At 38.3% G+C, this 24,354-nt stretch overlaps 1 protein-coding gene across 1 annotated transcript in view; it reads right to left on the reverse strand.

Annotated features, from left to right (window-relative positions):
• Window positions 1-24,354, reverse strand: part of VAV3 (vav guanine nucleotide exchange factor 3) — a 404,602-nt gene that overhangs the window by 78,165 nt on the left and 302,083 nt on the right. Inside the window, exon 20 of the mRNA XM_082613120.1 lies at window positions 5,694-5,830. Coding sequence (XP_082469246.1) covers window positions 5,694-5,830 — 137 coding nt within the window. The remainder of the gene's footprint in view (window positions 1-5,693; window positions 5,831-24,354) is intronic.

The following is a 24,354-nucleotide window of genomic DNA, read 5'->3' on the forward strand; positions in this document are numbered from 1 at the left end:
TGAAGTGGGTCTGTTGTAGACAGCATACATAGGGGTCTTGTTTTTGTATCCATTCAGCCAGTCTGTGTCTTTTGGTTGGAGCATTTAATCCATTTACATTTAAGGTATTTATCAATATGTATGTTCCTATTAACATTTTCTTAATTGTTTTGGGTTTGTTTCCTTAGGTCTTTTCTTCTGTTGTGTTTCCTGCCTAGAGAAGTTCCTTTAGTATTTGTTGTAAAGCTGGTTTGGTGGTGCTGAATCCTCTTAGCTTTTGCTTGTCTGTAAAGTTTTTAATTTCTCTGTTGAATGTGAATGAGATCCTTGCTGGGTAGAGTAATCTTGGTTGTAGGTTTTTCCCTTTCATCACTTTAAATATGTCCTGCCAGTCCCTTCTGGCTTGCAGAGTTTCTGCTGAAAGATGAGCTCTTAACCTTATGGGGATTCCCTTGTATGTTATTTTTCCCTTGCTGCTTTTAATATTTTTTCTTTGTATTTAGTTTTTGATAGTTTGATTAATGTGTCTTGGTGTGTTTCTCTTTGGATTTATCCTGTATGGAACCCTCTGCGCCTCCTGGATTTGATTGACTACTTCCTTTCCCATATTAGGGCACTTTTCAACTATAATCTCTTTAAATATTTTCTCAGTCCCTTTTTTTTTCTCTTCTTCTTCTGGGACCCCTATAATTCGAATGTTGGTGCATTTAATGTTGTCCCAGAGGTCTCTGAGACTGTCCTTAATTCTTTTCATTCATTTTTCTTTATTCTGCTCTGCAGTAGTTGTTTATTTTATCTTCCAGGTCAATTGTCTGTTGTTCTGCCTCAGTTCTTCTGCTATTGATTCCTTCCAGCGAATTTTTAATTTCATTTATTGTGTTGTTCATCATTGTTTGTTTGCTCTATATTTCTTCAAGGTCCTTGTTAAACATTTCTTATATTTTCTCCATTCTGTTTCCAAGATTTTGGATCATCTTTACTATCAGTACTGTGAATTCTTTTTCAGGTAGATTGCCTGTTTCCTCTTCATTTGCTTGGTCTGGTGGGTTTTTACCTTGCTCCTTCATCTGCTGCATATTTCTCTGTCTTCTCATTTTGCTTAACTTACTGTGTTTGGGGTCTCCTTTTCACAGGCTGCAGGTTCATAGTTCCCATTGTTTTTGGTATCTGCCCACAGTGGGTAAGGTAGCTTCAGTGGGTTGTGTAGGCTTCCTCATGGAGGGGACTGGTGCCTGTGTTCTGGTGGATGAGGCTTGATCTTGTCTTTCTGGTGGGCAGGACCACGTCCAGTGGTGTGTTTTGGGGTGTCTGTGAACTCATTATGATTTTAGGCAGCCTCTCTGTTAACGGGTGGAGTTGTGTTCCTGTCTTGCTAGTTGTTTGGCGTGGGGTGTCCAGCACTGGAGCTTGCTAGTCATTGAGTGGAGTTCGCTTTCAGCGTTGAGACAGAGATCTCTGGGACAGCTCTCGCTGATTAATGTCATGTGAGGCCAGGGTTTTCTGGTGGACCAATGTCCTGAACTCGGCTCTCCCACCTCAGGGGCTCAGGCCTGACACCTGGCCGGAACACCAAGATTCTGTCAGCCACACAGCTCAGAAGAAGACAGAGAGAAAAAAGAATGACGAAAAAAAATAATAAAATAAAATAGTTATTAAAATAAAAAATAAAAAAATATTATTAAAATGAAAAAATAAAAAAGTAATAAATAGAAAAAGGAGAGAGCAACCAAACCAATAAACAAATCCTTCAATGATAATAGGAGCTAAAAACAATACTAAGATAAACATAAAAATCAGAAACTAGTCAGTCGCATACAGCAAACCCCAAGTCTACAGTTGCTCCCAAAGTCCACCACCTCAATTTTGGGATGATTCATTGTCTATTCAGGTATTCCACAGATGCAGGGTACATCAAGTTGATTCTGGAGATTTAATCTGCTGCTCCTGAGGCTACTGGGAGTAATTTCCCTTTCTCTTCTTTGTTTACACAGCTACTGGGGTTCAGCTTTGGTTTTGGCCCCACCTCTGTGTGTAGGTCGTCCTCTGGTGTCTGTTCTTCGCCCAGACAGGAGAGGGTTTAAGGACTGGCTGATTAGGGGGCTCTGGGTCACTCAGGCTTGGGGGGAGGGAGGAGTACAGAATGCCGGGCGAGCCTGCGGCGGCAGAGGCCAGCATGACGTTGCTACAGACCGAGATGTGGCATGTGTTCTCCTGGGGAAGTTGTCCCTGGATCACGGGACCCTGGCAGTGGCGGGCTGCACAGGCTCCCAGGAGGGGAGGTGTGGATAGTGACCTTTGCTTGCACACAGGCTTCTTGGTGGCTGCAGCAGCAGCCTTAGCGTCTCATGCCCGTCTCCGGTGTCTGCGCTGATAGCCGCAGCTCGCACCCGTCTCTGGAGCTCGTTTAGGTGGTGCTCTGAATCCCCTCTCCTTGCGTACCCCTAAACAATGGTCTCTTGCTTCTTAGGCAGCTCCAGACTTTTTCCCGGACTCCCTCCCCACTAGCTGTGGCGCACTAGCCCCTATCAGGCTGTGTTCGTGCAGTCAACCCCAGTCCTCTCCCTGGGATCTGACCTCCAAAGCCTGAGGCTCAGCTCCCAGCCCCTGCCTGCCCCGGCGGGTGAGCAGACAAGCCTCTCAGGCTGGTAAGAGCTGGTCGGCACCAATCCTCTGTGAGGGAATCTCTCTGCTTTGCCCTCTGCACCCCTGTTGCTGCGCTCTCCTCCATGGTTCTGAAGCTTCAACCCCCACCCCGCCACCCCCTGTCTCTGTCAGTGAAGGGGCTTCCTAGTGTGTGGAAACTTTTACTCCTTCACAGCTCCCTCCCTGAGGTGCAGGTCCCGTCCCTATTCTTTTGTCTCTGTTTTTTCTTTTTTCTTTTGCCCTACCCAGGTACGTGTGGAGTTTCTTGCCTTTTGGGAAGCCTGAGGTCTTCTGCCAGCATTCATTAGGTGTTCCGTAGGAGTTGTTCCACATGTAGATGTATTTTTGATGCATTTGTGGGGAGAAAGGTGATCTCCAAGTCTTATTCCTCCGCCATCTTGATGGTCTTCCCCATAGTGGGTTATTTGTTACAGCCCCAAACAGTAATAACCTGAAAGCCCCTCAATAGGCTACTGGATAAACTGTGCTAAACCCATACCTGGAATAATAATCAGCAATAAAAAGAAAGAACTTCTTTCACTTAGCATATGTCGCCCAAGTTCTTCCATGTTTTTGCAAATGGGAGGATTTCCTTCTTTTCAAAGTCTGCATAGTATTCCATTATGTTATATACCACATTTTCTTAATTTACTCATTCATCCATTGATGGATATTTAGGTTGCTTCCAAGTCTTTCCTGTGCTTATATGAGGAATCTAAAATAGTCAAACTCATAGAAGCAGAGAGTAGAACAGGGGTGGCCAAAGAATGGGTGAAGGGGGAAATGGGGACGGAGTAGTCAAGAGTACAAGTTTCAGTTATGCAAGACGGATAACTCCTAGAGTTCTACTGTACAGCACAGAGTTTATAGTTAGTAATACTGTACTATATATTTTCCTAATAGGGTAGATCTTAATGTTGAATGTTGTTAATCACAAAATATAAAATAAAAAATAGGGCTTCCCTGGTGGCGCAGTGGTTGAGAGTCCGCCTGCCGATGCAGGGGACACGGGTTCGTGCCCCGGTCCGGGAGGATCCCACATGCCGCGGAGCGGCTGGGCCCGTGAGCCATGGCCGGCGAGCCTGCACGTCCGGAGCCTATGCTCCGCAACAGGAGAGGGCACAGCAGTGAGAGGCCTGCATACCACAAAAATAATAATAATAATAATAAAGAGGACAGGAGGAAACTTTTAGAAGTGATGGGTATGTTTATGGCATAAATTATGGAGATAGTTTCTCCAAACTCATCAAGCTGTATGCATTAAGTATGTACAGCTTTTTGTATGTTAATCATACCTCCATAAAGCAGTTTTAAAAAAATGATAGAACTACTGCTACACAAAGTAACATGTTTTAATCTCAAGATAGTTATGTTAAGTGAAAGAAGCCATACAAAAAAGAATACATACTATATTATGTACTATATAAAATTCTGAAAAATGAAATTCATAGTGTGAAAGCAGAACCACAGTTGGCTGGGGGTTGGGGAGGTGCAAGAAGCAGAGGTAGGAGGGAGATTACAAAGGGGCACACAAAAACTCTGGGGGCTGATTTTATCATCTTGACTAACAGTGCTTTCACTTATATATACATTTGACAAAACTTATCAAATTCAACTACACTTTAAGTATGTGTACCTGATTATATATCTCAAAGTTGTTGTTATTTTTTTTTAAGTGGCATTAGTAATCCAAGTAGGAGTAGTTTCTGCAGGAGACTGCATTACGAATAGGACATAAGGAGGCAGAGACTGAGTACAGACTACTCTCTCAAGAAGTTCAGCTACAGGAACGAGAGAGGGAGAGGATGAGAGGGAGTGAGGGAGCAGGAGACTGACCTAACTAGACAACACGTTGAGTTATATGTGTTTTAAGATAGGAGGAGCTTGAGCATATTTATAAGCTATAGAAAAGGAGCCAGTGGAGAGAATAAAATTGAAAATGTAGGGGTCAAGAGCCAACTGATGAAGTGTGGGATGGAAAACTCCAAGCAAAAGGTAAGCCTTGAATAAGAGGACTCTTATGCGTACACAAGGTGTGTCTTGTGGTTGGGCTGGGAGATGCAGGAGTGGATGGAAGAGTTAGTAGAATTGAAGTCTGTCATTCTCTCTCTTCCTTTTTTGGGAAGAATGAGGTATGAGAAGAGTAGGATACTTAAGAAGGATGGTGGAGTTCTGGAAAAGCCACTGGCTACAGAAACTGAAATGTGGTTGGAGCTAAATGTCCAACTTAGGGGCATTCTTCTATAACAAGATGGCAGACAATAAGATATTTTATACAAACAAAATAGCTATCATTTACACATGTGATCAATGGATTATTATCTAACAGTCCTTTTCTGGTCTCTTCACCCCTAGAAAATTTCACTCGTGCTAAGCTTTCTGTTGATCCCACCGTTTTCTTCCTCAACACACAACACTTTTAACACTCTTTCTTTAAGATGTTGGGAAGTATTTCTAACATCTACATGAAAATACAGAATAATTTAATGAACAGCAATGTTCTACCATCAAGCTGTATCAAATCTTAATACTATACCTTATTTACCTCAGTTAACAATACCCTTGAACCAAAGCAGGCTAACTGGATAAGAGAGATTTCATCACCAGCAAACATCAACATACTTACTTTTCACATTTTATTTATTTCATAAATAATGCCCATGGCACCTCTAATAGCTTCAGGTATTACTGTGGGTAGGCACAAATGAAATATGGCCAGAAATGGCCACTGGCAAGCTAGTTCCTCTGAAGTGAAGTGCGAATATGTGAAAGCCATGTGAATTAGATGATACCCAAGGTCCTACTTTTGGAAAAAATGCTCTGTCAAAGTATGAATTCTTAATATAAATGGTAATTCGATTCATAGCACAGATACTATTTTTTTAGTGTTCTAACACTCATTGCCACTTTAGCGTTGGTAAATTTGAGGGTGGTTAATAAAAAATATTTTTCCTCACATCATGTAAAATTTCTGAAGCTGAAAGCATACAATCAGTTTCTAAAGATAGCTTTATTCTCCAAGTGGTAATAAATCATCCGTTAAATCTAAAAAACTGTAATGTGGATAGTACCTGCCAAAACAGACTGTGTGCATCTCCTCTCAGAAGTTCAACTGTATCTCCTGCCTGGATGTGTAACGGGGGTCCTTCATGAAGAGGAGGGGCTGGCGTTCCAGTATAGTTCCTAATGACCTGCATCTTTGGTAAACCTGAAAATAAGCAACACAACACTTAGAACTGAGAAAATTATAAAGTGTGATGTCCAAATGCACTTTTAAAAAACCCAAAGCTATTATTAACATTAAAGAGTTTTAAGAGCACCAAGTCCAAGGAAACATTTGAAGTAATCACAATGGAATGCTTTTCAACTTTCTCATTATTGGAGATGGTTATGGAATAAGACACAAATTTATCCCCTGATTCCTTACATTCTTTTCCTCTCCCTCACCATCAATCTCTTTTTAGTTGAAAAAATATTTCTTTCAGCTGATGCCTACTTCATAAAAAACACGTCACGTACAGTTTAATGGAAAAGAATCAATTTTTTCATCCTCTCTCTATCCTTTCTGCCTATTATTTGCCTCTTGGGCATTGGCTGATTTCATCACTAAGGAGGCTCACCCTTTCTGTGTATGTATCACATTGCCCAGGATAAAGCTCATATCTTAAGGTTATCTTTGTAATTCAAAAGCAAAAAGGTGATGGATGTGCCACTGCAATACTTAAGACATTTATATGGAGAAATTCTTCAGGCTCAAATTTAGGCTTGCAAAAGAGACCCAATAATGGGAACATGTCTAAGCCAATAGCATCAACAAGACTTGAAATACAGATCCAGGCCTTTTTGTTGTATTTCTTGGAATGGGCAATGAATGCCTCAGTTCAGTATTTCAATTTTGTGAATGGCAGCTCCAACTGCACCCAGGCCTGGCTGCATCGGTGCTGCTCACAAATGGATCACCTCAGTCACCTTTTCATCTGGAGGTGAAAAACTGCTTCTGCCTATGAGACAAATCGCTCATAAACATGGTATCTGTTACACACTGAGGCACTTAAGTCATCGCTTATTACACTTCAAGACTTTTTATTCTAGTGACTGAACACAGTGAAACTATAATTGGCTGGAAATGTTGCACTAAATAGAGGAGGATGAATGACAGTCATTCAGTTCTAGGTGTCCAAGTTACCTCGAAAGGACCTCGATATCTAAATGAAATGCTCCAGCAAACAGTTTAATAAAGTCCTCAAAATCTGTTTTTCAATAACCATGCCAGGAGGGGAGAAAACAAGTGTGGCTAGAATCTAAACAGAACTGAAAAGTTTTAGTCAACACTTTCTCATCAACGCAGTCAATCTGAAGGCAGAAGGGCTGAAAGGCAATGTGCCCTTCACCCCAGTTTAATGGCTGTTAACTGCCAAGACATGTTATGAGCTGCCACATCTCCCCTTTCTTCAGTTCTTGTGCCACGGAACCCCAGAGGGATGACTTTGATCCCATATCTCTCATGGAGTATTTCCCCACCAGATGGTATAAGGTGGCGGCGCCCTTACCCAAACAGCAGACTTTATTGTCTTTTCCAAAACAACACTCGAAGAGAACTCTTCTCAGACAAGTGTTTATCAGACTCAATCTTAACACACTGTAAATTCCTGGAGCATAGAAAGAGCCTATTTTACAGTTTTTATTAAGATACTGTTGTTAATATAAAATGGAACCTAAATATCCCATGCACACCAAAATGGATTTAGAAGTTCAAAATATGGAAGAGGATGCCATCTAAAGCAGAATTTTTTCAAAGGAGCATGGTTTGCATGATAGTTATCCCATGTTGAGGGGCCAGAATTGCAGTTAGCCTCAGTTTTCCTGAGCACTGCTAGAGCAAGGAAAGCATTTTGTTCAGAAGGATCCCTTGATAATTTTGTTTTTACATCCATTTTTAGATAAAGGCTGAAGGCAAGAAGAGTTTTTAAACCTGAAAGAGCTGACGTGACCTTAAATACTCGGACGAGGTGAGTAGTGGGAAGGGCCATGGCCTTCACTGCAATTGTCTCTGTAGACAAGGCCCACAGGGACAAAAATAAGCAGTGCCATGTGACAAATGGTGGAAACAGTAGTTCTCTTACTGCTGATATGTCCAAGTTATTCTCAAGAAGAAATGATTGAAAATGCATAGAGTATTTAAGAAGAAAAATTAAGTTTGATGACATTTCACCAGCCAAATATAAATTAGGGATTAAAACACAGAATGCCAAGGCTACATACAAAGGCTATGAAGTGTCAGGTCTAAAACAATGTTGCCTCATTGATCTTTTTTACTGGACTAGAATGCCCATAACACATGACCTACTAAAATCATGATATTTAAAACTGAAAGTAGTACATACATTAATATACTCTGGTCAAGAAATGAGACCCAAGTACTAGTCTTACGATTTACTTTGGACTAAGCAACCTTCAGAATGATGGACTTGGTTTTCATAGTCTTATTTATTCCTGACTTTTTTCATTGACTCTATCTTTTCTGCTATTACTTTCTTCTTGGTTATAAGCTTCTTTTGGAAAGTTGATTGAGTAGCGCACTAGCATAGTGTGTGTTGCTGATCTAATTCCTAAAACAAAAATTGTGTGACCCTCGCCAAGAATTATGGTTGAGCCCAGGTAATAGTCAAAAGGACAATGCTACTGGCCTGAATTCAGCCATACGTGATTTGCAAAATACAATGTTTATTTGACTCATATGCTTTTTTGTGGGATGAGTTATGGACTTAGAATATAATGGAATTTATATCTTTTAGTCATTTGTTAGGATCATCTTTGGCTATTTATTTCTGATTGGTCAGCATGTCTCATTTCAGGATGACCTGTCAGGGCTACAGGGCTATCTATGGAGATCGAAAGATAAAAGGAATGAAACAAGGGTACAGGGACAGGATGAATTCTGACACTCTGCCCCTTGCTTCTGACACCTGCATATAGTAGAAGTTCTACAGTACTGGTGGGATGAATTGTTGCTTTCTAAAAGGCCCCTTTATATTCCTTCCTTTTATTAAAAAAAAAGACACGGTGACATTGCTAAGAGTATGAACATAATCACATTAACTGAGAGATAAAAATGCAATTAAAATAAGAAGAGAGGGAGTGGGTTAAACTTCATGTCAGCACTCAGCCATCAGTATAATTGTTGACACAATCTACTGCCACAGCAGGCATTCACACCTCGTAAATGAGATCAAGAAGGGAGAAGAAATTAGATTTACAGATGTTCATATTTCAAATAGCCATTTAGTGTTGATTTAATGTAGGTTTTCTTCTCCCCTTATAAAATATCTGACAGGTTTTAACCTCTGTTTAAAAATGTCCAGGACAGAATATTCACTACACGTTCCTATGACAACTCAGTCATTGTTGCATATAGTTTATTAACAAGCTCTATCTGAAACTTATTCAAAACTCTAATTTCTCTCCGTTGACCTGCCTCCTTCCATCTTGAGTTATGCTGAAGAAGGCAATTCTCCTTTTTATAGATTAGCCTTTCAAAATTTGTTCAGGCTTAAAATTCCTAGTTCCTCATTGAAAAAAAAATCCTATTTTCCTTTGGTTATCCATACTTCAAGGGATTCTGAGATGCAAAACAGTATAAAACTACAAAAGCAGAACTGTAATTTCTCTCATTGATACTGAGCAATCAGAAATAAGTAGCTAAAAGTTATTCTAAAAACTGATTAAAACATGTAAATTCCATTATATTATAAACTCATAATTCATCCCAGAAAGCTGCTTTTTTCTTCTTGGTTAAACATGGACCCAATAGTTGTTTAGTTTCTTTCTGCTCCAGAACTGAATTTATAATGGATATATTGGTATAATTACAAGGCTGCTCTTCAAAATCTGAAAAGTTATACTGCAACTACCTTCAGATATTAAATGCAAAATAATCAAATGTAATGCCAACATGTACAGGCAAGCAACTGTAGAAGTTCCCAAAACTTTATATAATCAGTAATCCTTATCTAAGGGAATATAGTTAAAATGGCTGAGACAAAATTAGATCTCCTGCCAAATGTTTAGTCATTTCAGCTTGTTTTATTCCCTTCAACAAATGCTCTGATGTACAGCCAAGTATATCCTTAATGCATAACTTGTGGACAATTGTGCCCTTTAACTTTTGTTCACACTAGCAATTATGCTTAGTCTTGGCATCAGACAAGGTCCCCAAGTCATCCTTATGCACGAAGAATTAACAAACAGAAGGATCAACAATATTAAAATGACGGTTATACTCCAGTAATAGTCATGGGGTTCTTGTTAAATAAAACTGAAGCCAATGTAATTATGTGGAACGCTAGAGTTTTCTAAAACAATACAGAAGTGTTTTTAAAAAGGGGATCTGAAGCAAGATTTCCTTTCAAATCTGAATTCAATACCACTAAGAGTGATATATTCCAAGAAATGATTTAAAATGGACTTTTTAAAAAGGTGTTAATTCTAGGTAGAGTTCTATTGGAAAGTTGCTAGATATAAACTATTTCACTGATAATTTTCACATAAACCCTCAATGAACTTAGCCTACTGTACCTGTATCAGCCACTGTGGCTTCTGAGAAGAGTGACCGTCACAATAGAGCTTAGTATCTATTCACGAGGCTGATATCACTGCCCTAATGCAATGGGTTTCCCACGGGGAATAACTTAGAGCAGAGCGCTGTGTACTAGATAAATGAGCTGTCAGTAATGGTACTGGCCTTTCACCTCTGAGGCCTAATTTAAAATCTAAACACAGCCACATTAAAAAATAATTAGTTTTGCAAGATGTCAGAGGATGTGGTTAGTTTATCCTGGGAAACTGATCACAAGCATAACATATTCATTCATTCCTTAAATGTCTGAAGTACTCCCTAAGTGCTGGGCATGGTGGTCTGAGAACAGAGCAAGGCCAGGCTTCCTGCCCTCAAAGAGCCTATCGTGCACTGAATAGACAGGTAAACTAAAGACAGTAATACAACTGGGCATGGGCTCTTGTCCAGGGGGACCTTTTTTCCAAATACGCCTGTTAATAAAAATTTCAGGGAATTGTTTTGGTAAGTCTTCAGTAGGACCCCGAAATAATGTATTTTATCTTTTCTGTAAGTCTCCTAGGTGTGGTTTCCAAATCCTAGACAGGTGTGGGAATCACATTCTCATGGGGACATGAGCAGGTCCCATGACCAACATCCACCACTTCCAAACTTGCATTTGAGAAAACTGTGCTGCCTGGAATCTTGCCAGCTAGATCCTCTTTAACATCTCAGCTCCTCCTGACACAAGTTTACAATCTAACCAGCAGGTCTGATGATCAGGCTGAGTCAACTGAACTGCTGGCAAGTGAGGCAGACTGGGATGCTGGGCTTCCCCTGCCCATCACATCTTCCAGGGCTCTTCCCAGCGAAGCCGTGCACCTTCATTCACTTACTGACCTTCACAGAGGAGCACGTGGAGCCTTATAATGGAAACCATCTGTTACAACAGAAGCAGACAAGTTGGTGGAAAACAAACTGGTCCAAAGAACTAATTGTTCACAAAGGGAACACTCAATGATTTTGAAGATTTTCACCCAGAGGATCCTACTTTACTTTTATAAACAATGATGAGTCAAGTGAAGGAAACAGCACTGTTACTGCTCACATAAAAACAAGCATCAGACAGAGATACTTTGCTCCAACTTTATAAACACTGCCTAGTCACTCTTTGGCACTATCTACTGGAGTATTAGTGAATCAAGGGTGAAAGATATAATAATTCCTTTTGGAAATTTTTTCTATTTATTAAAAAGATTTTATAGGCTACCAATTATAAAAGAACTATACAATTTCATGTGTTACTTTAAAATCCATGCAAATTTAACATTCTGTTCTGTTGAATAAGTGACCCAAAAAAATGAGGTTTCCCTAAAATCTTAAATAAAATCAAAGCTCTAAAAGCTTGTGCCGTTTGTCAGACCCCTAGAAAACCACCACTCCTAGGGGTGGGAGGAGAGCCATCTGAGGAGTGCAGCCTGAGCTATCTCAGGATCTTCTTTAAAGACAGAAAGAGAACACAGTTACACAACTGCAAGGTAAGAGCTCTGTCACCTAGTCCAACCACCTATGTTTCTACCTTATAAAACTCTTAGACTTGCCTCTTAGTTCAGTCCTTCCGGGTACAGGCCAGTCATTCTCTGCAACCAGTAGGGTACAAGGTTGTGGCAGAGAGGGGTCTCCTGATATCAACTGATACGTGTCTGGGGATCATCTGAATCCCTGCTGGGTATGCAGTGTTATCCTGAGGAGCAGGAAAAGAGGAGGAAGAACTCTCCTTCCAGTGGGGAAAGACTGAGAGCTCCCCAAGATTTACTAAATTCTAGGAGGAGAATAATAACTCCCACTGGTGTATTCTAAAGACAGAGGCTTGAGCGCCTCAACTTCAAAAAAAAAATTATTCTTGACAAGCTATGGAATTCTCAGTGACTGACACGTCCCCATGCAGCTCTATGGATCTGTGAACAAGTGGCCACATGAAGTTCTTTCTACAGTAAGTTAGCATCACTTAAACCACATCATTCTGCTATTCTGACCACACCCGAGTGGATCAGGGATGGTGATTAATCCCAAGGTTGCAATGAATAGGCTGACCACGTGAGACACGAGTGGCTGAAAGGAGCATTGAAGGGAGACTGCCCAAAGGGGCGGCCCTCAGTGGAGGATGAGAAACAAGACAGTCCAATTTGCTCTCACAACATGAAAGCAGCAGGCAGATACAGGTCAACAGGGAACAATGGTCTCTGACCTTAGAGAAGAAGAGATGACTGGGATTACTAGTTTCCAGAACTGTTAGTCCTGAGAGATTCTTATATAGCCTGCTGTACCTTTCCCCTTCATGGAAAGTACTGAGATATGGAGTGACTATTGAGAAGATTTCCTGGGCTGTTTTCTTACCCTCTGAGCAAAAACCCGCATCTCCCAAACAACTCAGCATGATTCTTTCTTGCAACCAAAATAAACCTTTAATAATCCAGTCTTAAAGGCTATCTAAGGAATAAGATAAAGTAAAAGTAAAAATGATTAAGGGCACTCTGCAATAACCTAGTTTCCATTCTTTGTTCTATGAGTTCATTCATTTATTCAACAAATATTTACAGATTATTCATCATGTGCAGGTACTGGCCTAGCCACTGGGATTGCAGCTGTAAATAAGAATGAGTTCATAAAGCTCATATTTTAGTGGAGAAGACAAACATAAAAACAAATGAACAAATACAATAATACCAGATTGAAGTTATATATAGAAGAGTTTAGAGAAAGGTACTGGATTAGAGAGTGACAAGGGTGTATGTTTGAGTGGTGAGGACACATTTCTTTAGAAAGTGATCAGGTGAAGTTTTAGACCTGAGGAGAAAGCAGTGATCATTTGGGGCACAGCTGGGGGGTTGGGAGGTGGAAGGTGGTAATTAAACAGGCAAGCAAGAAAATAAACATGAAGACTCAGACTGCAGTGACCTTGAGTACTTGAGGGACAGAAACATGGCCAGTGAAAAGCAATTGATAAATTTTAAATAGATATACGCAGTCTTGAGAGTCTGGCCCATTTCATCAGTTCTTTCATACATGCATCCTGTTGAATTATTTGAAATTTATTAAACAGGTCAAGTTCTCATTAACATGCTGCCCCTTCTTTCTGGCATATACTTGCTGTTGTCTGTACACCCAGGTTACAACGCACCCAAGGAGGGGGGAAACTAACTCACTCCTCTCATTTTTTTAAAACTCAAATAAGACTTCTGCTAAAAAACCTTCTAACATTATCTTAAGTATGAGTTTAAGTGCCTGAAACATATACTCCCTTAGACGCTCATGCTTCCTGCTTGAATACCACTTACTGCACCAAAATTACTTATCTAGCTAGTATCAAATGTAAATACTAGACCATAAGCATCTTCCTATGTACAGTCTTTGTAGAATTTATATATTAGACTGTGACCACCTTGGTGACAAAGATTGTGTTCTTTGTCTTGATGAATTCTTTTGGAAGAAAGAAGGAAAAAGGTAGCTATCCTCTCCCAATAGCCACCCTTCCAAATACACACACACACACACACACACACACACACACACACACTGAATTACACCCAAATCAGCTCTCTAGTCAACCATTTCTTCCCATTTTTACTTCCTCCCATATTCAAAACTTATGTTTCAAATTGGCCTTTCCTCATCCACTCTTATAATCCTTGACTGTCCTGCACAAAGCCACCTGAATGACTTTTTTAAAATGTAAATTATGACCTCTCTCGCCTGAGATGGTCTGCATTCTGCCTATGGAACGTATATCTCTCTAAATAACTTGCTTTCATGTAAATATATATATTTAAATAAATATAAATATATTAAAAATATATATATTATAAAATAGCATTCTCCTATGTAAAACTCTTCCCACTGCACTCAGAATTAGATCTGACCTTCTGGCCACAGCCCATAAAACCATATACTTTTAGGCCCCTGATAACTCTCCAATCTCATCTTGTTCCAATCTCACACTTGCTCACTGTTTTCCATCCTACTGAGCTTTTTATACTTGCTTAGACACACTGAGCAAGTGGGTCCAGCCAAGACAGTCTACATTACAAACCCTGACTTGTAATTCTATACTTACTCATTTACTTGTTACCTGCCTCCTCTCTTTTCATTTTCTATATATTTGTACTGCCTGTTTGTATGATAAACATTTATTATTTTCATTATCAAATTTGGTTTTTATTAAACAAACTACAACTTCATCTTTAGTTTTGACTTGCTTTTGAACTGTATTTATTTGTGCTTTTATCTATAACTATCAGTATGCTACCTGTAACTGAAATTTTGCAGGAAATAAAATTATTTTTAAGGTACAAAATTGCTAATATATTTCTTAAAAGCCCTTAATAATGACCCTCTTAATAATTTATAGTCATCCTGAATATCTTTAAATTAGGTGACTTGCATCATTTATGGGGAAAAATACTTTTTTATTCCTATACAATCAATTGCTAATCAGCATAAAAACAACACAAGTTCTAACATAAAAAATAGCACATACTTTCTCGAACAGTCTGCCCTAGCTTCTTCCTTCTACTCCCCAGCTCTTCTCTATTATTCTCTTTTCTCTTGACCTCCCTACTTCCTGCGATCCCTTGCTTGAGTAGCAAAGAGCATATTCAGTTGCATGCCCAAAACATTCAGATGTGCGCAGACAGGGTTTATTGATTTGTAAGTTAAAATGAAGAGCATGGGCAGTTGGTATTCCTGACTGGAAGTTTCAGAGAAAGCAAATGACTCTGGACAATCATTTCGATGTGCTGATTATCTTTTTAAGAGGTCAGGGAACCCTTAGGTCAGAGACCAACAATCAACATATCTACATAAAAATGCACAAAAACTGAACAGTTTCTTTACCCTTCTTATGAACATTCTTCTACAATAAACTTCAGAAATAGGAAAAAGGAAAATTAGAAGAGCCATCTCCTCTTTCTAAAATGGCACAACACTGAAATTATTGACTTGGAAGAACTTCCAATCTGCTAAGTCTTTATAAACTGTTATGAGCCCATTTTCAAACTCTGAGAATCTCTAGTCATCACAGTATCTGACAGGGAACTCTGAGGTTTAGTCTCTCCCCTGTTGTTTACCTTGATTTTTTTTATCCTCTTTAATCTTTTCCTGAAATAAAAAGTAATTCAGTTCAGATAGAACCATTTAGTCACAATCTTATGAATTCAGATGTGAACTGACTGAGTATAAATTTACCTGTTTGAAATCAAGTGAACGTATAACTATTACTCAAAGCCAGCAATGTTTCATAGGAGCAGGCTAGATACGTATCTTCATTTTAATGTGGTAAAACTGTCTTTGTTCACATTCCCTTTGCCTGGGGCTACAGATCAACAACCACCATGTCTACATAAGAATGTACGTAAAATGAAAACATTGTCCCCTTCTCAGGCACAGTCCTTCTTAACACTATCCATAAAAAGGAGAGGGAAAGATAACAGAAACCACACTGTTGTGTATTGAGTATTGGTGTATATTGAGTTGTGTACTCTTTTGAAATAACACTGTTATAGCAATGGAAACATTGCACACTAGCATGGAATGTGATTTGATCAAAGACGCTTCTTAGGATAATTTAGTCAAACATTTTAATTTACATATAAAACAACTCAAGTCCAGTTGCTTATAGCCAGCTAAAAGCAAAAAATGGTGTTCTTTCCAACAACAATCTGTCACCCAGTGAGGGTGACTGGAAAAAACAAGGGAAGATTATGGAAAGGTCATATATGATTGTTTCAGATTTAGGTACTTAATGAATAAATCACTACCTTTCCCCAAGAAAGGGAAAAGAATCAGATTCAAAATGTTCCAATGGGAATGATAGTTTTTATATGCAACAGAGGGCCCTTCAAACTATTATAGGGAGTTCAGAGATTGCATTTCAAAATCTCTATAGCCCAGAGGTTATCATACTCAGAGTATATATTCCGTCTCCTTCTTATAAACTGACTAGGAATACTAAAAAGTTAAGGTATTAGACTATAAGCTTTTGTCCTCTATAGTTTTTCAATTGAAAATATTTCAAATATACATAGACTATTGACTTTAGAAATAATACTGGAGTTTTTTTCGGCCATTCAAAATCTTAATTGTTTTTCTCCCTCTCCTATCAATTCGAAACTATTACTTCTCTTCCTAGTCTTTTTTTTTTTCCTCTGTTCTTACTTTCCTTAAGGTTAGCCATATTGTCCCCAAATTTTTAGCTTACTATCTTTTTTTCCTACATAAAGAGATTCTTTCATCAACCTTAAACACCAAAATTATGTTACGGTTTCAACTTGTTCAAATTTAGCATAATAGGCTATTTAAATGGTTAGACACCATTGCTTCTAATCATCTCAAAAATGGTAAAAATTAAATGAAACCTATATCCTAAGGGTATAATAAAAATACAAAAGTAATAATTATTAAAATGTAAACTGTGGACTACAAAGAAAAATATAAATGTTAAAAATAATAAGAAATTGTGCCAAAAAGTTGTGAATCATCTAGAAGGCAGTTACATAGCTAAAAGCAGGACTGTGCAAAGAAAAGATATACTGAGATAGAGTGTTTCATTCTGCCTCACTTCTCAAAGACCAGAGACATTGAATACAAAGTTCACATACAATTACAGTTTATAAAAACGCCTGAATATAACGTATACTAATATGGCACATAACGCTAAAACCAAACCACTGACTTCTCATTAACTTATACATCATGAAAAAAATGTCTGTTCCTAAAGATGACCTTCTCCTGAGTTCTTGGACAGTGTCTGATCATTTCACTTAGGTGTTTCTTGCTTCTCAATTAAGACAAACTCCTGCAGAACAATGAACAAAACTTCTCTTTCCTTGCCAATATCCCAGTGTTCATCCCATCACAGAAGTGTGATATACACTGGGTTGAGCCATAGGAATTGGCTGCTGTTGACAGTTTTTGAAGTACAAAAAAAGGCAGTTTCCTATGGCTTAACCTAAGATTCTTTCAATGCACATGTATTGAGTACCTAATATTAATGAAGTTGCAGCAAAAAGGCCTGCTTAAGCTCAAATATGACAAAAAGCATGCAAAATTCTGTGTAGAAAAGAACACTCCATGTAAATCTGTACTTGGGCATTGGCTCTGTAGAGCACCATTAATTAGTAACTCTGTTCAATAAATTCAACAAACACTGTTGAGGCCCTTGTTCCCATCTACCTTGGAGCCATAACTCTTTTGAAAAACCTAGTTACAGAATTTTTTTTCAGGTTTCAACAGTAAGGATATCCTATTTTGCCCTTTGAAGCTAGGGAATATAATTGGTGACAGCAGAGTCCCTATTTTTTTTTCCTATAAAAATTTTTTCCCTCTATAGAGAAAAAAATTTTTTTTATCTATTACAAAATCACAAAATAATTATTTTTGTCTTTAGAGCAGAGACTGCTTAAATCATTTATCTTTGTTTTATTAACTTCAAGCACAGTGCTTGGCATGAAGTAAAAACTTGGTAATGAGTCATTAAATTTAATTTTAAAACAAACATACATGGCAAAACCAAATTAATATTTCTTCTTCCTGTTATCTTAAAGGATTTAATAATTTATGATATTTGTTCTTAAAACACTTTGATTTAACCACTAAGAAATAGAAATTGTGGCAGTAATTTCTGCATTTTAGTTATCAAGTTTAATTAAACATCCAAGAGGGAATGGTAAACACAAAGTTAAAAAAAAAATCCAGAGTTTCCACCTGAGTAACTGAGGCAGTACATTCTTTCTCAAATTCTAAGATTTCTCTAGGGACTATTTCATCAAACAGATAAACTCATAAGCTACTTCTCCAGTATACCAGGTATACCAAGCTTCCCATTGTCTTCCAAATTGTTTCCCCTTTTTCTGCCTCCTAAATAGAAAGATCCTTATACAATATATCTCAGTTTTTGTCAAATTTCACCAAGACCAAATAAAATGATTTCACACAAAACTGAGAAGTTAAGTTTAAAAATGCTTTGGGGGCTTCGCTGGTGGTGCAGTGGTTGGGAGTCCGCTTGCCGATGCAGGGGACATGGGCTCGTGTCCCGGTCCGGGAGGATCCCACGTGCCGCGGAGCGGCTGGGCCCGTGAACCATGGCCGCTGAGCCTGCGCGTCCGGAGCCTGTGCTCCGCAACAGGAGAGGCCACAACAGTGAGAGGCCCGCGTACCGCAAAAAAAAAAAAAAGAAAGAAAGAAAAAAGGGAGGTCCTATTATACAGAAATTATCCAAGCTCCTGGCTCCTGCTGCAGCGCCTTTTCTCCTCTGCATACACTCTGACTGCCTATGACAATCTTTCAGTAACACTCTCAACAAGGGTCCCCACAGAGTGGAAGCTGAGTAAATGCTACTCTGACATACAAGCCTAACCTCCAGCTTCAGCATAACCTATCACACATATTTCAAGGAAGACAATAATTTCTATTTCTTGAATAATTAATGTAAGACTTCAGTTTATGAAACAAAACAATCTAACAAAGGTCAGGTCAATATGGTAGAAAGGTGACATTTATGAGCAAATTCACATCTATAAAGCCACAGCCTAAAAATAAGAATTATTTTTTTAAAGCAGAATTTCAAATTTCATAGCCTATGCTCTATTTTCCCTTTCTAGCTATCTCAGGTAGTAATGAGTGTTATAGAAGAGGGCAGCTAAGAAAGAATTGTCATACACAGGACTTAATCTTTCTCTACATTTTGTCCTCAGACTGGCCGCTGGGCATATATTGTCTTCGACACCACAGTGGTTCATATAACCTTGAACACATTACTTTTGATCTCACCATGACACTGCTTCAGAGGTCAACTGCAGTTCCACACAGCTACAAGAGGCAGGGCAAAACACACAATTCAATGTAAAGATTGCAACCAAGCGTTTTCTGGGATTCACAGAATACATCTTATGATGAAAGGTCTATTAACTGTAAACATGAAAACAGAGCTAAAAATTAAGACGGCATTTTCATACTTGCTATTCAGTGATATTTGCAGATGTTTCACAAGAACTATTGAAAATGTATGTCCAGCAACTTAAATACTGAATCATTTTATTAGTACAATCACACAAGAGAAACTGCCAACTGATTGCTATTAGTACAGCTACACAGGAGAACTATAACTAGAAAATCTATAATCTGGATCCTAGTTTTTATTTTGGCATAGAATTTATAGGAGGACACAAGCATTTCATTAAATGTCATTTTCCCTCAATTCTCCTACTGGGCACAATACTTCAATATGTCTTTTTAGTGGAAAAACACTCCTGTTCAAATAAATGACCTCAATAAAGTTACTAACATATAAATATAGAACATAGCATTATAAACATACAGCTACAGAATAAAAGGTTTGTTACTTAAAAGTTGTACATAGAAAATACGACTGGGAATTAGATAAATTCATCTAAGAAATTCACTTGTATAAATAAATAAATGGCTAACAGATGCTCCTGTCAAAATGAAGAACCACTTACACTTCTAAGCATCCTATAGACTATAGCACTTTAAGGAAAATCCGTAAGGAAAATGTTGCGGACGTTTCTTCTTTAAGTACTCTGGAGTACTGATAACGCGATTGCTCTTTTATGGTGAAGCACTTATATTTTTATGTAAATATAACTACATATAAGTACCAAATACAAAAAATATTTTCTATTTTTACATAACATTCTTGGCATCTATAGAAATGTATCCCAAATTAGTCTTTATTTTTTTTAGGAAATACTTACTAAGCAGCTACTATATATCACCTACTATGTTAGGTCTTAGGGATACCTGATTACCTGTTCTTTGTTTTCTGCTGAACATTTCTTTTCTGCTGAAGGTTTCTTTTCATACATGAGTTTAAATATACAACTAATTTTCTGTAAAATCTACTGAGTAGGTAATGAAGCCTCTAAAAAAAGTGGTGAGGGCTAAATCAGACCTTTCCTATGGCCCATCTTCACAAGCTTAACTGACAAACAGAACAAATTTAAAAGGGCAAACATTTATACTTTTCTTTCCCCTACCTCTATACAAAGGAAAGCTTCTAAAATGCCATCATGTACAAGGGAAAGCTCTCCTACAACTGATATTAAAATTCTTTGGCATCTGAAAAGTATTCCCACAGATAACCTGATTCATCTTTAATTTACTCACTTCTTTCCCCACTCCACGTTTTATCTTCCAGAGTTTACTCTCTCTTTAATTTCAGGCTATAGCATGCTGAAAACTCTGCAGTGCTTAGAGAGGGGGGATTCCTTTCCTTGAAGATCTCTTTCATGTAGCTATTATTCTTTGAATAACAGCATTGACAGTGAACCCCACTTTCAGGGTGCTAAACTTGAACACTTCTTTTTGCTGGGCTGTTGTGTAATTGTTATTTTCATGTTAACTATCTCCAGTGAGTGGGAAGGCATGTTGAGGTTTAGCTCCCTTGGCTTTGAAACAAGATAACTAGAAAAGAAACTAATGCATGTGCCAGTTTTTCTAGACATCCGTCTATCTCTTCACAGAAAGACAGAAATACACACCACCACAGTGACCAGTGGCTTTACAGCTTCCCTCTCTAGCACATGGCGACTCTCACTTACATCCATTTACCCCTTTATGAAACACATCATTCACTATGGCTGCAAAGTGATGGAGACCTTAGGAGGTAATTTATTTGTTGATACTTTGGCTTTCAGTTTCTGTTTGTTTATCTTTTCCTAAGGCATCCATTTATCCTTGTATTTATTAATTAAAAAAAAATTTCCAAATGCTCTCTTTATGCTTAGAATGGGAGTAATAAATAAGACAGGCGTGTCCTTCCCCTATAAAACTTGGAATCTAACAAAGAAAAAGAAAACTATACATTTATTATAAAACATTTTGAGTTTTATGGTGGAAAAATTGCAAATGCTGTGGAAAAGGCAAGAGGGCATAATCTCATCAGGGTTCAGGTTAGGAACCTACAATGGGGAAAAAGCCCCGTTACTATGAGAGCTTGTCAGCATGACTGTAGTTTATGTAATGTGATGCAGATGAAATGTTTTTCTATAAGAAATGGGACTTTAAAAAGTGCTTTTATTAAAATTATAAATATTTATGGAATCTTAAATAACAATTTAAAGTTCATTTCTAAAACATAATTAGGATTATCTTTCAAACATTCATTCCAGTGCGGTTTATGATATGAAAGAACTGGAAACAATCTAAATGAATAGAATAGGGAATTGGTTAAATTAAATTTAGGGTACATCCTTATAATTGAATAGCAAGCTTAAATTTTAAAATAATGTTATAGAAGACTGCCTAATGATATTGAATCATGTTCAAATAGGTTGTGGGGGAAAAAAAAGCAGGTTGCAAAACAGCAGTGTCATAGTAGACCTCATTTCTTTGACAGACACACACACACAAAAAAAACAGTATAGAGAAGCACAGGAAAAAGTTAGCGAAGACACTTACCACAATGTCAATAGTACGTATATTAGGATTAGAAAATTTTGAGAACTTGTTGCTTATCTAAATTTTCTATAGTTAACATCTGCTTCTTTTATAAAATTTTTTAAAACCTGTTGTTGTTAACAAAATCCTTCCAGGACACCTTGGTTGCCTGTGAAGTAAAGGCCAAAGCTCTTTGTACTGACCATAAACCCAGGCCCAGCCCAGCTCTTCCCCACTCCACCATTCCAATCGCCAGCCTCCAGGGCCGCCTCTAGTCAATACTGCAGCCATATGTGACTCACGGTAAGCACCCTCTCAGGGTGGGCTTGGCGGGCAGATGGCACATTCGTACATAGAAACAGCTCTCCTGAGATGCTTTGGGAAGACACTTTCCCGTGCCAGGACCTGCAAGGCCCTGAGGAACGCAGGTTGGAGCTCCATTCACCAGGCGCCTAAGTGAAATGCACCCAGGCGGCACCACCCTTGACATTCCCCGTGATGCACCCAAAGTGCACACGACCTTCTTCTGCCAAGTGGTCCAGGCACTGTCACAATGCAGGGCCCTGCTAATAGTTCTGTGATCACTGCGGTCCCCTTGCACACCGACTCAGGGATACCTTCTGAGCCCTCCCAGGCAGACAGATGCTCCCCTCTGTTCCACTGTGTTTCCACAACCTTTTGCATCACTGTGACAGAAATGACTGTAGTGAGCATAAACTGCATATTAGTATTTTGTTCCTCCCCAGTGGAATATAAACCTCTCAAGGTCAGGGACCATGAATTACTCAACTGTCTAACCTTACTTAGTATGATGGTTGGTAGCCAACAGTCTCTCAACAAACATCCATCGAATAAATAAAAGGCTGTGTAAATGTTCATCATTAAAGAAAAAATTTGTAAGAATAATTTTACTAAAAATTTAAAATGTATTTCTTGACAAATTCTGCTTGTACAAATAAAACAGCAACATAGCACCATTTTGTATGTTCCATATGTGTTGCCAAATTCTCTATTTCAACCGAGTCATGACTTAAGACTCTGAGGACTTACAACAAAGATCATGAACCTGGAGTTCTAGTCTATACCTAACATACTCTGGGACTCAGCATTACCCAGTTTCTCCAACTGGATCTGCCAAGAAAAATAAAACTGGCACCCTAGATTGGTTGCGAGAAGTACTTTTCTCTCCTAAATGAAAAATAATTGCTTAGATTTTCCAGTCATTATGTGTCTGTAAGCAAATAATTAAATAGCTCTGAGAGCAAATGAAATTATAACTCATAATGTGACTAACTGCTTACATGGTATAGATCTGAAATTTTAAAACCAGAGCACTGTGTTTAAAGTGACTGTGTCATTAAAAAAAAAAAAAAAAAAAAGTTGTTTTTTTTTTTCAACATTGAATCCACTTTGCAAAATGACACTGTCAACAAATTTATATGCCCATACAATCATCAATACAGATGCATCCAGGCCCCTTTCTCCAATTAAAATTATATTTAAAGATATGACAGTGTTTTAAAAAAGAGATTACAATTAAGGCTGAAACATTGGAGAAGCTCAAAACACATGTACAGAAGAATACCTTCTCAATTTTTACTTGGCTCAATTTGGATTTTTCCTTAAAGAATTTCTATGGGGGGAAAAAAAGCATCTGCCTGATGTAGGGATGATAAGGTCAGTGGGGCATAAGTTATCTCAGACACACACACAGCATTTCCAGAGCCCAAACGCTGCTGCTCCTCAGTGATCAATGCTGTGGATGGAGGTCCACTAGTTATCGCTCCTACTTTATTAAAAGCACTGAGAGTTGAATGGATTTTATTCAAGGACACTGGTCTTCAAGTTTATTACATCCCCAATCCAACCAGACTGACAGATTATATGACAAGGTTTTAGCAAGGACATTTAATAACCAAATGAAAACTCCGCAATACACTATGCTTTAGAGAAAAATGCTAACAGAAGCATATTCTCTGTGTGCCTAATGGGTAGAAAAAGACATACTATTCATGTGAGTAATGGGCAAGGAAATGAAGCTAAAAGTTTCTAACTCTATCCAACCACTGTTTAAAATACTGGCAGTTAAAAAGCACTTGGGAGAATGGGACGAATGTCAGTCAGAAAGCAGGAATTCCCAAACATGGAATGAGATAACCACTATTTACAGCAATGTCCTGCACATCTGCTTCTATCTGCTGAGGCTGGTTTGTCCTCCTGAAGCTTCCCTGGGTTTTTCATTGTTCTTTATAAACCTAATCATATTTTAAACATGCCTAGGAATTTCTGTTTTAATGAGATCTGTGGTAACTGCTGTATAAACCAGGAATGCATTTATAATCGGGACATGTTACTGCAGCTCAGCCAGTTAGGAGTCATTGGCGGCCTCTGGGGAGGTGGTAATTACCTAATGCAAAGTTCATCAATGACTTTAAAATATACTTTCCACTTGTGAATATTCAAATGGCATTTTAACGTTTGAACTTTTATACTGTTGAATAGTCTTGTGTGAATTGGAGTTATAAAGAAATTTTATAATTAAAAACAAGGGTTGAGAAATGCATTGTCCTAATATCAAGTATTTCTAGGAGAAAAAAATATTCCTCCTAACAAAATAAATATACATAACATTCCATTAGGGTTTTGAAAATATCTCTGGGTCTTCTGTAACCTCTACAGGTTAAGCTTAAACTTCCTTTAGATTTTTGAACTTTAGGTACATTTGG

The sequence above is a fragment of the Mesoplodon mirus genome (assembly GCF_964341445.2).
Source record: "Mesoplodon mirus genome assembly, chromosome: 3".
Classification (NCBI taxonomy): Eukaryota; Metazoa; Chordata; class Mammalia; order Artiodactyla; family Ziphiidae; genus Mesoplodon; species Mesoplodon mirus.